Below are 12,491 nucleotides of genomic sequence, written 5' to 3'. Positions count from 1 at the left end.
TAGATTTCTGGGACTCTTCAGTCTGGAGTAACCTCGTTCCTTCACTCACCTCCTTCTCCCTGACACCTTTCCTCTTGCCGTCCTTCTTCTTCTTCTTCTTCTCCTCCGTTTCCTTGTGTTTCTGCAAGTACTCGGTGATAAGGTCCAGGTCCAAGTTGTCTTGCGGCTCCCATGTGTTCTCCTCACTGGAAAGGTGAGTGCAGACAGAAGAACATCTCCTCACACTTTGTTTTACAAATACATTATCACTCTAATTATCATTCCTATTATTCCTTTTTTCTATTGCCATCTTGTAAGGTTATTTGTGGGTCTGCAACGTAGTGTCAAAATGCCAAACCTTCAACTTTGAGGGCATAATACCAGGCTGACACTTATTTGCAATATGTAAATATATTATATATCTCAGGACCAAGAACACCAAGCATTAATATTCTAGACTCATACTTACTCTGAGAACCCCTTCCATTTCAGCAGAAACTCTACTCTTCCCTTCACCACTCTGCGGTCCAAACCTTCTCCACCACATACTCCTCTTCTTCTTCTTCCACCTCCTCCTCTTTCTTGCCCATCTTTCCTGCTCTGGTCGCCAGCTTGCCGTCTGCTGAAGGTGCCTTTAGTAGACCCAAGGGGGGGGGGACATGCAGAGATAATGATACAAGAGTAAGAAGAACTAATGGGAGGTGTGGGTGAATTCTAGTTGACCGTGTTTTACTAGATTTAAACCTTCTGTTTGAATGGAGAAAATGCTGATGAGGGGATCAACCCATAGGACTCCAGAGTACGGCTGCACAATTAATCTAATTTTAATCATGATCACGATTTTGACTTGATTTTAACTCTGCTATCGCCAGTCGCCTATCATTCATAATGAGTCAGCCGTCTCTCTGTGAGCACGTCTACCCCCCCCCTCCCTAGCTCTTTTAATCAGTTAGTTTAAAAAACAAGTAAAGGAGCTTTCACAGAGATACTTTTTTTTTTTTTTATATATATCCTAGGCTATTATTTCAGATAATTTTCATTTCCATGTGTTGCAGCTGTATGTCTATACAACATAAGAGGAATGTTGCACATTATGATGATTCGGATGTGAAAGCAGTTATAAATAGTGACACAAAATATAAATGTGACAATAAAAGTTGTTTGGTTAACAACAACAAATAATCGTGATAATAATCGTGATCACAATATTGATCAAATTAATCGTGATTAGCATTTTGGCCATAATCGTGCAGCCCTAACTCAGAGTTCTGCATTCATAACGGACTGGAGGAAACGTAGTATTGGTTGAATGTACTTGTAGATAGATAGATAGATAGACAGATAGATACTATAGATAGATAGATAATTTAGATATAGATAGATACTATAGATAGATACTATAGATAGACATGATAGATAGATACTATATAGATAGATAGATAGATAGATACTTTATTCATCCCAAAGGAAAATTTAATGGCAAGACAACATAACAAAAACACATATACACACATATACACATAGTGCACTCTCTTGAAATATTACAACTTCTTTAGACAAATTGTAAAATTTTGACTACTTCAGGATTTTCTTTCTTGAAAAATGGACTGCTAATTAGCCTGTTACCTTCTGCCCGAGGCTGCTAGCATATGAAACTCCTCTCAAACTGACTAATAACACGGAAAAATAACGTTAAATCAGACAACAAAACACACATTAGAAGAGAGCTGACACTTTAACGCTAGCAGTAGCCACGAAGCTAACAGCGGAGCTAGACGTTAGCTTCGTGGCTAACAGCGGAGCAAGACGTTAGCTTCCTGGCTAACAGCGGAGCAAGACGTTAGCTTCCTGGCTAACAGCGGAGCAAGACGTTAGCTTCGGGGCTAACAGCGGAGCTAGACGTTAGCTTCGTGGCTAACAGCGGAGCTAGACGTTAGCTTCGTGGCTAACAGCGGAGCTAGAAGCTAGCCACGAAGGTAACAACGGAGCTAGCAGGTAGCCACAGGTAAGTGCGGAGCTAGCGGAGGAGCTAGCAGTTAGTCATGAAGCTAATAGCGGAGCTAGCAGTTAGCCACGAAACTAATTGAGGAGCTAACAACGGAGCTAGCCCGGTGTGTTAACGCATGCGCCGCTCGGGCTTCTATTCGCTTATTGTTCGCACGCACTCTGGCTGCCGTGTAAATGAGCAGTTATTAAGATATTTACCTGAACGCGTGCGGCTTCACCTGGAGCTCTCTCTCCGAAAAATATCACATAGCAGCTCAGCAGCAAACAAAACACAGCCATCCCGTCGCCAGCCCCAAACTTCCGGTTTACTTTAAGTCGGGGCTTTTCATATTAAAAGTCTAAAAGACAGAAGGCCGCGGCCTGCAGGTCATGTAAATAATCACTACTTTTAGCGTGTATAGAGCAGCATAACTCCACCAGACTCCATGTACATATAATCACTACTTTTAGTGTATAGAGCAGCATATCTCCACCAGACTCCATGTAATTAATCACTACTTTTAGTGTGTATAGAGCAGCATATCTCCACCAGACTCCATGTAAATAATCACTACTTTTAGCGTGTCTAAACCAGCATGTCTCCACCAGACTCCATGTAATTAATCACTACCTTTAGTGTGTATAGAGCAGCATATCTCCACCAGACTCCATGTAAATAATCACTACTTTTAGCGTGTTTAGAGCAGCATATCTCCACCAGACTCCATGTAAATAATCACTACTTTTAGCGTGTATAGAGCTGCATATCTCCACCAGACTCCATGTAAATAATCACTACTTTTAGCGTGTATAGAGCAGCATATCTCCACCAGACTCCATGTAAACAATCACTACTTTTAGCGTGGGATCCTTGCTGAAAGTGTACATACACCCAAAAGCCAAAAATAAATCAGATTTATAAAACCGTGCGCATGCACATCTGTATGTAATATTCCGTGTATAAATCACATATTACCTACAAGTGTGCATATGTGAATCAGCCTCTTATCCCTCCCTGTACACGCCCATTTTTTATTTTAATAATATGTTGATATTTAAAGCATAACTTGTGTATATTTCAACCTGGACTCCATCCCCCCTGTGGTTGTGTGTATGCAGTAGCATTTTGAAATAAATTCTTTGAGGGGCAGGAAAACAGTGTAAAGACCTCCAAACTGGAGTGATGTGAACACTGAGTTAATATATACATTTATCATAACTTAAACCATAATTTCATAAAATAATAACTTAAGAAATGTACTCACAATATTAACACATATACACACACACACACACACACAGACACACACACACTTACTTTCTAAATTTTCAGGATTTTAAATATTTAAATAATATTTAAGATAGAAAAATTCTGTTATTGTTATTTCTACACACATGTCAGGTTGATTTAATTATGTATACTCTATATTACTTATTATTTTGTAGTTTTTCCGTTGTTGTTTTTTGTAACCGTTAAATAATTTATTTTGAATGTGTTCAGTGTTACAGTCAAAATAAAGTTTTTTAAAATCTGTTGATCTACTTTAATTCTATTGGTTGCTGTTAACTTCCCGTCCAATCAGCTGTCGATGTGAGGGCAGAGGGGCGGGCCTTCGGCGGTGACGAGGAGAACGACCGTTATCCGTGATGATGAAGAGAATCAGTTATCTTTACCGGAGCTGACTCACTGAACCGGACAGAAGGTAAACATTCATACATTCATTCATTTCTATATGTAAACATATGGAAAACATACATATATGTGTGTGTGTGTGTGTTAAAATCGTTTTACATCCATACAGTTTGTAAAAGTTATGATACCAACGGCTGTTAGCATCGTTAGCCCGCAAGTATTGTTAGCATCGTTAGCAGTTAGTGTAGCACAAGCTAAAGTCCTTGTGGAGGGTGACCAGATGTCCCCGGTTTCCGGAAACAGTCCCCGGTTTTGGTGACCTGTCCCCGGAAATGTCCCCGGTGTTCACTGTGACTGACAGACCCGAAATTGGAATGAAAGAAAGAAAACACTGACGCAACTGACCTAACTGGCTTTATTAGCCTACAAGCTAGCACTAGCTTGTAATCTAATAGAGGCAGTTAGTAGTTGTTTTAAGTGAGTGAGTGAAACCATAGACAGTTAAAGAAGTGGACCAACAGGTCCCGTTGATAACTAACATGCTAGTTAACATTAACATAGGCACAGGCTAATTACTGCTAACTAACATGCTAGTTAAAATTAACATAGGCACAGGCTAATTACTGCTAACTAACATGCTAGTTAACATTAACATAGGCACAGGCTAATTACTGCTAACAAGCACGCAAGTTAACATTAACATAGACACAGGCCAATTACTGCTAACTAACATGCTAGTTAACACTACATAAAAGGGACACAAAAATACAGTTAATCAACATTGTATCGTCTTATAGTCTAAGACAGCGGGGGGGGCAGAAGGTTACTTCCGGGTGTGAAGCAAAAGGTTTCTTTCTATATGTTAGATGCCAGACTTGACCTAATCATTTCTTTAGAGTGGGGGGGGGACAATAGGGCCGTCCTAATCTACTCTTCACTGAGACAACAGATGATAATTAAACAGCTTGAGATGGAGCATTCACCACTGAATTAAATCAAATCTTCTCTACCCAACTGCAGCCTACTTTAGCATAAAAACATTGTTTTTAACTTTTCATAACTCAACACTGTCAACGGGCTTATCTGCTAACGTTAGCTACCGACAGTTACCTTGGAACAATCCAGCAAATAGACCGAGCTTTAATGCGTTGCCTGAAATATATCTTCAAACCAACAAACAATTGCTGATTTTTATGTTTCTGAAATGTGATCTTTTGAAGCTTTTCCGTGTCGTACGTTAGGGAAAGAGATATGAATCCCAATTACTTTGGTTTCTATTGAAATCAGGATTATTTAACAGGATTCCTTGTTGTCTCTTAGAAAGATGTTTTCATTTATTAAAGTTAAAAACAGCTTTAACTGGGATTTTTTTGCTTCGTTCTTTTACTGTAGAAGAAACGCTCTGGCTTGTTTGTTTTCTTTAAACCAATCAGAATAGTTGTGGGCGGGGCTAAGCTCTGGATGCAACGACTTTGGCTCTGCTACATAGTCTCAGGAAGGAACTGTTCACCCTGATAGAAGAAACACATGTGCATGTTGACAGAGAGCAGAACACACACACACACACACACACACACTATTTCAATGTGCTGCATCCATGGCTTATCAGTCTGTGTAACATTACTTCGTCCTCAGCAATCCTGCTCCAACCACTCCCAAAACATCCCAGTTAGATATAAGATGGCTAACGTTAACATATTCTTTGGGAATCTTTACAGTGATTCCCTTAAAGAAGTGACCAGGCCTGCCTTGTTGCACCATCAAAACGTCTTTCTGAACTTTCCATTTTTACACAGGAACATCTGGAGATGTTCTGCTAAATGAAGTGTGGTTGGTCCAGGCTACTGTGCATGTAGCTTGTAGCTCCAGTTAATGACTTTTGGGCCTTACATTTTAGTAGTTCTTCCAGTCTGAATGCAGGAGATACTTGACACTCTGGAGTCCTATGGATTGGTCCCCTCATCAGCCCTTTCATTTTCTCCATTCAAACAGAAGATTTTAATCTAGTAAAACACAATTATAATTCACTCACACCTCCCATTAGTTCTTCTAACCCTTGTATCTTTATCTCTGCATGTCCCCCCCCCCTCCCTCCTTGGGTCTACTAAAAGCAACTTCAGAAGACGGCAAGCTGGCGACCAGAGCAGCAAAGGAAGGCAAGAAGGAGGAGGAGGTGGAAGAGGAGTATGTGGTGGAGAAGGTTTTGGAGCGCAGAGTGGTGGAGGGAAGAGTAGAGTTTCTGCTGAAATGGAAGGGGTTCTCAGAGTAAGTATGAGTCTATAATAATAATACTTGGTGTTCTTGGTCCTTATACACTGTGTGTATATATATCATTATCATATAACTCATATAAGCATTTCCTTTATTTTCATGACTATTTACATTGTAGATTATCACTGAAGGCATCAAAACTATGAATGAACACATGTGGAATTATGAAAAGTGTGAAATAACTGAAAACATGTCTTATATTCTAGTTTCTTCAAAGTACCCCCCCCTTTACTCTGATTACTGCTTTGCACACTCTTGGCATTCTCTTGAATGGTAGTCACCTGAAATGGTTTCCCAACAGTCTTGAAGGAGTTCCCAGAATGCTCAGCACTTGTTGGCCCTTTTCCCTTCACTCTGCGGTCCAGCTCTCCCCAAACAATCTGGATTGGGTTCAGGTCCGATGACTGTGGAGGCACAGCACTCCATCCCTCTCCTTCTTGGTCCAATAGCCCTTACACAGCCTGGAGGTGTGTTTGGAGTCATTGCCCTGTTGAAAAATAAATGATGGTCCAACTAAACGCAAACCAGATGGGATGGAATGTCGCTGCTGGATGCTGTGGTAGCCATGCTGGTTCAGTATGCCTTCAATTTTGAATAAATCCCCAACAGTGTCACCAGCAAAGCCCCCCCACACCATCACACCTCCTCCTCCATGCTTCATGGTGGGAACCAGGCATGTAGAACCCATCCGGTCACCTTTTCTCCGTCGCACAAAGACACAGCGGTTGGAACCAAAGATCTCAAACTTGGACTCATCAGACCAAAGCCCAGATTTCCACTGGTCTAATGTCCATTCCTTGTGTTTATTGGCCCAAACAAATCTATTCTGGTTGTTGTGTCTCCTTAGCAGTGGTTTCCTAGCTACTATTTGACCTTGAAGGCCTAATTCAGTCTCCTCTTAACAGTTGTTCTAGAGATATGCCTGCTGCTAGAACTCTGAGTGGTATTCATCTGGTCTCTAATCGGAGCTGCTGTTAACTTGTGATTTCTGAGGCTGGTGACTCAGATGAACTTATCCTCAGCAGTAGAGGTGACTCTTGGTCTTCCTTTCCTGGGGCGGTCTTCATGTGTTCCAGTTCCGTTGTAGCGCTTGATGGTTTTAGCCGCTGCACTTGGGGAAAAATTCATATTTCAGGACTGACTGACCTTCATTTCTTAAAGTAATGATGGCCACTCGTTTCTCTTCACTTAGCTGATTGGTTCTTGCCATAATATGAATTGTAACAGTTGTCCAATAGGGCTGTCGGCTGTGTATCAACCTGACTTCTGCACAACACAACTGATGGTCCCAACTCCATTAATAAGGCAAGAAAGTCCACTAATTAATTCTGAAAATGCCCACCTGTGAAGTGGAAACCATTTAAGGTGACTACCTCATGAAGCTCATTAAGAGAACACCAAGGGTTTGCAGCACTATCAAAAATGCAAAGGGGGGCTACTTTGAAGAACTAGAATATAAGACATGTTTTCAGTTATTTCACAGTTTTTTGTTAAGTACATAATGCCACATGTGTTCATTCATAGTTGTGAGGCCTTCAGTGATAATCTACGATGTAAATAGTCATGAAAATAAAGGAAACGCATTGAATGAGAAGGTGTGTTCAAACCTTTGGCCTGTACTGTATATGTGTGTGTATGCAAATAATCTACAGCATAGATTGCAGCATTGTATCATGCCCTCAAAGGATCAATGGATTGTCTAAAAACAAAGTGTGAGGAGATGTTCTTCTGTCTGCACTCACCTTTCCAGTGAGGATAACACATGGGAGCCACAAGACAACCTGGACCTCGACCTTATCGCCGAGTACATGCCGAAACACAAGGAGACGGAGGAGAAGAAGAAGGAGGGCAAGAGAAAAGGTGTCAGGGAGGAGGAGGTGAGTGAAAGAAAGAGGGTACTCCAGACTGAAGAGTCCCAGAAATCTAATCTCAATATTAATGAATGCACACAGAGGGTTTCACAAATGTCTTTTTGGATTTATATATAAATGTGCATATTACATACATATATATATACATACATACATACATACATGCAAAATAGTAAGACTAGGCAATTCCAATTGCTTTGGCGAAAGAGAGCGGATGACAGTTGGCTTGAATAGAGCAGACGGCTCTGCAGAGTTGCGTAATTACGACTTCATGACTTTTCATGACCAGCTGAAGGAGCGGCGGTGTACATAGCAGAAACCCTGTTGTGCGTCTGCCCTATACCGTGGCAGGACACCATCAACATATCAACACTAAAAGACGGCGGCTGTGGCTCACTGGTAGAGCGGTCGCCTGCCAATTGGAAGGTTGTTGGTTCAATCCCTGCAGTCCTATGTCAAAGTCAAAAACACTGAACCCTGAGTACGGGGTGTACTTGTACAGCAGCCTCGGCCACAGTGTACTTATGTGTGTGAATGGTTCCTGTATTATGTAGAAGAACTTTGAGTAGTCGTTGACACTAGAAAAGTGCTATAGAGAACAGTCCATTTATCGTTTTAGTCCAAAGAGAACTCAGGTATCTTAGCCAAGTTTTAGTCAATCCATTTTTGTCTTTTTTTAAATATTATTTACACAGACACATGTTAGATAAGAGCCAGGGCTCCTGGGCTCTACAACACGTTGTTGTGCGGCTCAGGCAGAGGGACCGCAGAGTTAGCTAACGTTAACTTTTCCCAGACAACGGAGTTGGATTTGCCTTTTTTGCGGACTAAACGCTGCTGTGGCTGCCCTCCTTCTAACATCTTTACTCGTGCTGAGTTTTTAAATTCCACTGGATACACACACCTTGCCCCCTGACTGCTGAGAAGTTTTATGGCTTCGGGAAGGGCAGATGTGCACATGCGTGTGTCATTCAGAATACAAGACAAAATAAGAGTGTTTTTCAATACAGAATTTTTTTCTCTCGATTATACTATATTTGTGATTGTTGGAGTCAAAGTCTAAATTAAAATCAAAATTCAATTAATTGCACAGCCCTCACTAATGTTAACATATTCTTTGGGAATCTTTACAGTGATTCCCTTAAAGAAGTGACCAGGCCTGCCTTGTTGCACCATCAAAACATCTTTCTGAACTTTCCATTTTCACACAGGAACATCTGGAGATGTTCTGCTAAATGAAGTGTGGTTGGTCCAGGCTACTGTGCATGTAGCTTGTAGTTCCAGTTAATGACTTTTGGGCCTTACATTTTAGTAGTTCTTCCAGTTTGAATGCAGGAGATACTTGACACTCTGGAGTCCTATGGATTGGTCCCCTCATCAGCCCTTTCATTTTCTCCATTCAAACAGAAGATTTTAATCTAGTAAAACACGGTCAACTAGAATTCACTCACACCTCCCATTAGTTCTTCTAACCCTTGTATCATTATCTCTGCATGTCCCCCCCCCTCCTTGGGTCTACTAAAGGCACCTTCAGAAGATGGCAAGCTGGCGACCGGAGCAGGAAAGAAGGGCAAGAAAGAGGAGGAGGAGCCTGCAGCAGTGAAGGAGGAGGAGTATGTGGTGGAGAACGTTTTGGACCGCAGAGTGGTGAAGGGAAGAGTAGAGTTTCTGCTGAAATGGAAGGGGTTCTCAGAGTAAGTATGAGTCTAGAATATTAATGCTTGGTGTTCTTGGTCCTGAGATATATAATATATTTACATATTGCAAATAGGTGTCAGCATGTTATCATGCCTCCAAATAGGAAGGTTTGGTATTTTGACACTACGTTGCAGACCCACAAATAACCTTAAATAACCTTACAAGATGGCAATAGAAAAAAGGAATAATAGGAATGATAATAAGAGTGAGAGTGAATTGTCTAAAAACCAAGTGTGAGGAGATGTTCTTCTGTCTGCACTCACCTTTCCAGTGAGGAGAACACATGGGAGCCACAAGACAACCTGGACCTGGACCTTTTCGCCGAGTACATGCAGAAACACAAGGAGATGGAGGAGAAGAAGAAGAAGAAGGAGGGCAAGAGGAAAGGTGTCAGGAAGGAGGAGGTGAGTTAAGGAAAGAGGTTACTCCAGACTGAAGATTCCCAGAAATTTAATCTCAATATTGATGAATGCACACATAGGGGTTCACAAATGTCTTTTAGGATTTATATATTATACCGTAATTCCTCAAAGAAAATAGTGATAGTGCTGCATTACCATGGTAACCATGGTTCTGCAGCAGTGGAGCTTAGACACAGACATGCTGTGAACGATGCTTCTGGTTTTACTTAGATCGCTCCACCATGGCGCCTTACTAACTCACTCACTCTGTCTGTTGATATACAAACGCAGATCAATGGACATGCATGTATTTTTTGGGGGTGGTGTATGAGGCCACCCCCCTTTCGACCAATTATTACATCTTTGTATGCAAAACCTTCTATCCCAGCCCTGGACCATTGAACTACATCCCATAATTCAAACAGCATTTATGATGTCACCCTACAAGTGTTCTATGGGATTGAGGTCCAGGGATTGGGCTGGCTGCTCCATAACATCCATCTGGTTCATCTGGAACCAAGACTTTGCTCCTTCCTGTGTGTTTGGGTCCTTGTCTTGTTGAAAGACCCGTTTCAAAGGCCTTTCCTCTTCAGCATAAGGCAACATGACCTCTTCAAGTATTCTGATGTATTGGAACTGATCCATGATCCCTGGAATGTGATAAACAGGCCCAACACCACAGTATGAGAAACATCCCGTAACCACCATGCTTTACTGTCTTCACAGTGGACTGGGGCTTGATTTCAGTGCAGGGGGGTCGGAGGACAAACTGTCTTCGGCTCCTAGACCCAAAAAGAACAAATTCCCTCTGATCAGTCCCCAGAATGTTGCTCCATTTCTCCATTGGCCAGTCAATGTGTCCTTTGGTTTTTCCCACGTTGTTCAGGCTTTGGATGCCCAATAATCAGCTCACTAATTGAACACAACACTGTTATTATTTTGAACATGCTCCTTTCAATTACAGATTCAATTCTACAGAATGAGCAGCATGCATGTCCTGACTGTTGGTTTCCTTGTACTCAGCAACACTTACTAGTAAATTATTTGCCATGTAGAAATATCACTTTTACCAAAAAATAATTTGAGTTTAGTGATGCTATTATTGTGAACACAACTGTACATCAAAGCAATTTTTTAAACATCCATGACCACGACATATGCGCCTGTGTTTCTCAGACGAGTCAGTGATGCTCAGCAGTTTTATTCCAGAGCACAGCAGAAAGCTCTGCTGAGCTTCAGAACTGCTTGAGGAAATGTAGCTTGTGTGGACAATACCACATTCCACTACCATATTACTTACTTACACAATACTGCTGGCTATACAAGTTTGATTTAGCAAAAACAACAACCCAAACAAAAGGTCAAAGGTCAACTGGTGCCCTCATTGCTAATGTGTATCAGGGACAATGGTTCCAATTTACTTTACTGGAGTAGAGCTGTTCCAGCAACATGAAGACAACACAGTAACCCCTACAGATACCAGTGAAATCTAAAAATCTGTGGGAAAATGTTACATTTACAACTTTCCCGGCACACAAAATCCTGAATGATCCCCCATTTGTTAACGGCTGGCTAAAGGCTGGCAACAAAATGGAGGCCACACATAAATTGATCAAAAGTAGTTTATTTATCACAAACTAACCAACACTGGATGTTACATTTCCCATAATGCAACTCCATAATAGTGATATTGGTAGATAATTAAGAAAGGTAATGCGTCAGTCAAACATCGTTCCATAGACGTGCTCTAAATGTTGTTTCTAGTTTAAGATAGAGCTCTACAGCATGGCACCTCACTAACTCACTCTCTTGGTTTTCTCTGTTGATAGAAACGGAGAGGAAGAGGAGTCAAACGTCACCGCTGTCAGCACTGTGACAAATCCTTCACATCAGGATATTTAAAGATTCATCAGAGAGTTCACACTGGAGAGAAGCCTTACAGCTGTGATCAATGTGGTGCAGCTTTCACACAACAGAGTACCCTAAAAACACATCAACGCATTCACACTGGAGAGAAACCTTACAGCTGTGATCAATGTGGGGAAACTTTTTCTCGTGGTGGTAGCCTTAAAACTCACCAGCGCATTCACACTGGAGAGAAGCCGTACTGGTGTGAACAATGTGGGGAAACCTTTTCTCAGAGTGGTAACCTTAAATCTCACCAGCGCATTCACACTGGAGAGAAGCCGTACTGGTGTGAACAATGTGGGGAAACCTTTTCTCAGAGTGGTAACCTTAAAACGCACCAGCGCATTCACACTGGAGAGAAGCCGTACTGGTGTGAACAATGTGGGGAAACCTTTTCTCGTAGCAGTAACCTTAAAAGACACCAGCGCATTCACACTACCTCGTTGTGAACATGTTTCAGAGCCAAGCTGTGTCCTCCTCCTCATGCCCTGATAGCTGTGTTGTTATATTCTGATCTTCTCTCCACATTGAAGGCTGACCAGCAGTAACTTTATCTTCTGATCAACATGTATGTTATTGTGGATCAGCTGGACTGTTTTCTGCCTGTCCTCAGAACCCTTTACCATTTAGGGACCAGAATCGGTGCCTGAACCCATCCTTTTAAAAATACTTCTTTAAATGTATATATATTAAAAAAAAAAGGAGCACAAAAAGACAGTCAGCAACATTCAAGAACAGCTTGTT

At 41.5% G+C, this 12,491-nt stretch overlaps 1 protein-coding gene and 1 long non-coding RNA gene across 2 annotated transcripts; both read left to right on the top strand.

Annotated features, from left to right (window-relative positions):
- The first annotated feature begins 5,807 nt into the window (after positions 1-5,807).
- Positions 5,808-7,706, top strand: LOC116677127 (uncharacterized). The gene is made up of 2 exons (XR_004328934.1): positions 5,808-5,863; positions 7,620-7,706. It is a non-coding gene; the product is annotated as an uncharacterized LOC116677127 (long non-coding RNA).
- Positions 7,707-10,005: 2,299 nt separating this feature from the next.
- LOC116677126 (zinc finger protein 239-like) lies at positions 10,006-12,175 on the top strand (the record flags this gene model as incomplete). The annotated part of the gene is made up of 3 exons (XM_032507815.1): positions 10,006-10,043; positions 11,016-11,019; positions 11,744-12,175. Coding segments are annotated over exons 1-3 (474 nt in total), but the record flags the coding sequence as incomplete, so codon positions are not given.
- Between the last annotated feature and the right edge of the window lie 316 nt (positions 12,176-12,491).

Source organism: Etheostoma spectabile, unplaced genomic scaffold (genome assembly GCF_008692095.1).
Source record: "Etheostoma spectabile isolate EspeVRDwgs_2016 unplaced genomic scaffold, UIUC_Espe_1.0 scaffold00004415, whole genome shotgun sequence".
In the NCBI taxonomy this organism is placed as follows: Eukaryota; Metazoa; Chordata; class Actinopteri; order Perciformes; family Percidae; genus Etheostoma; species Etheostoma spectabile.
This window is presented reverse-complemented; position numbering and strand designations above follow the sequence as displayed.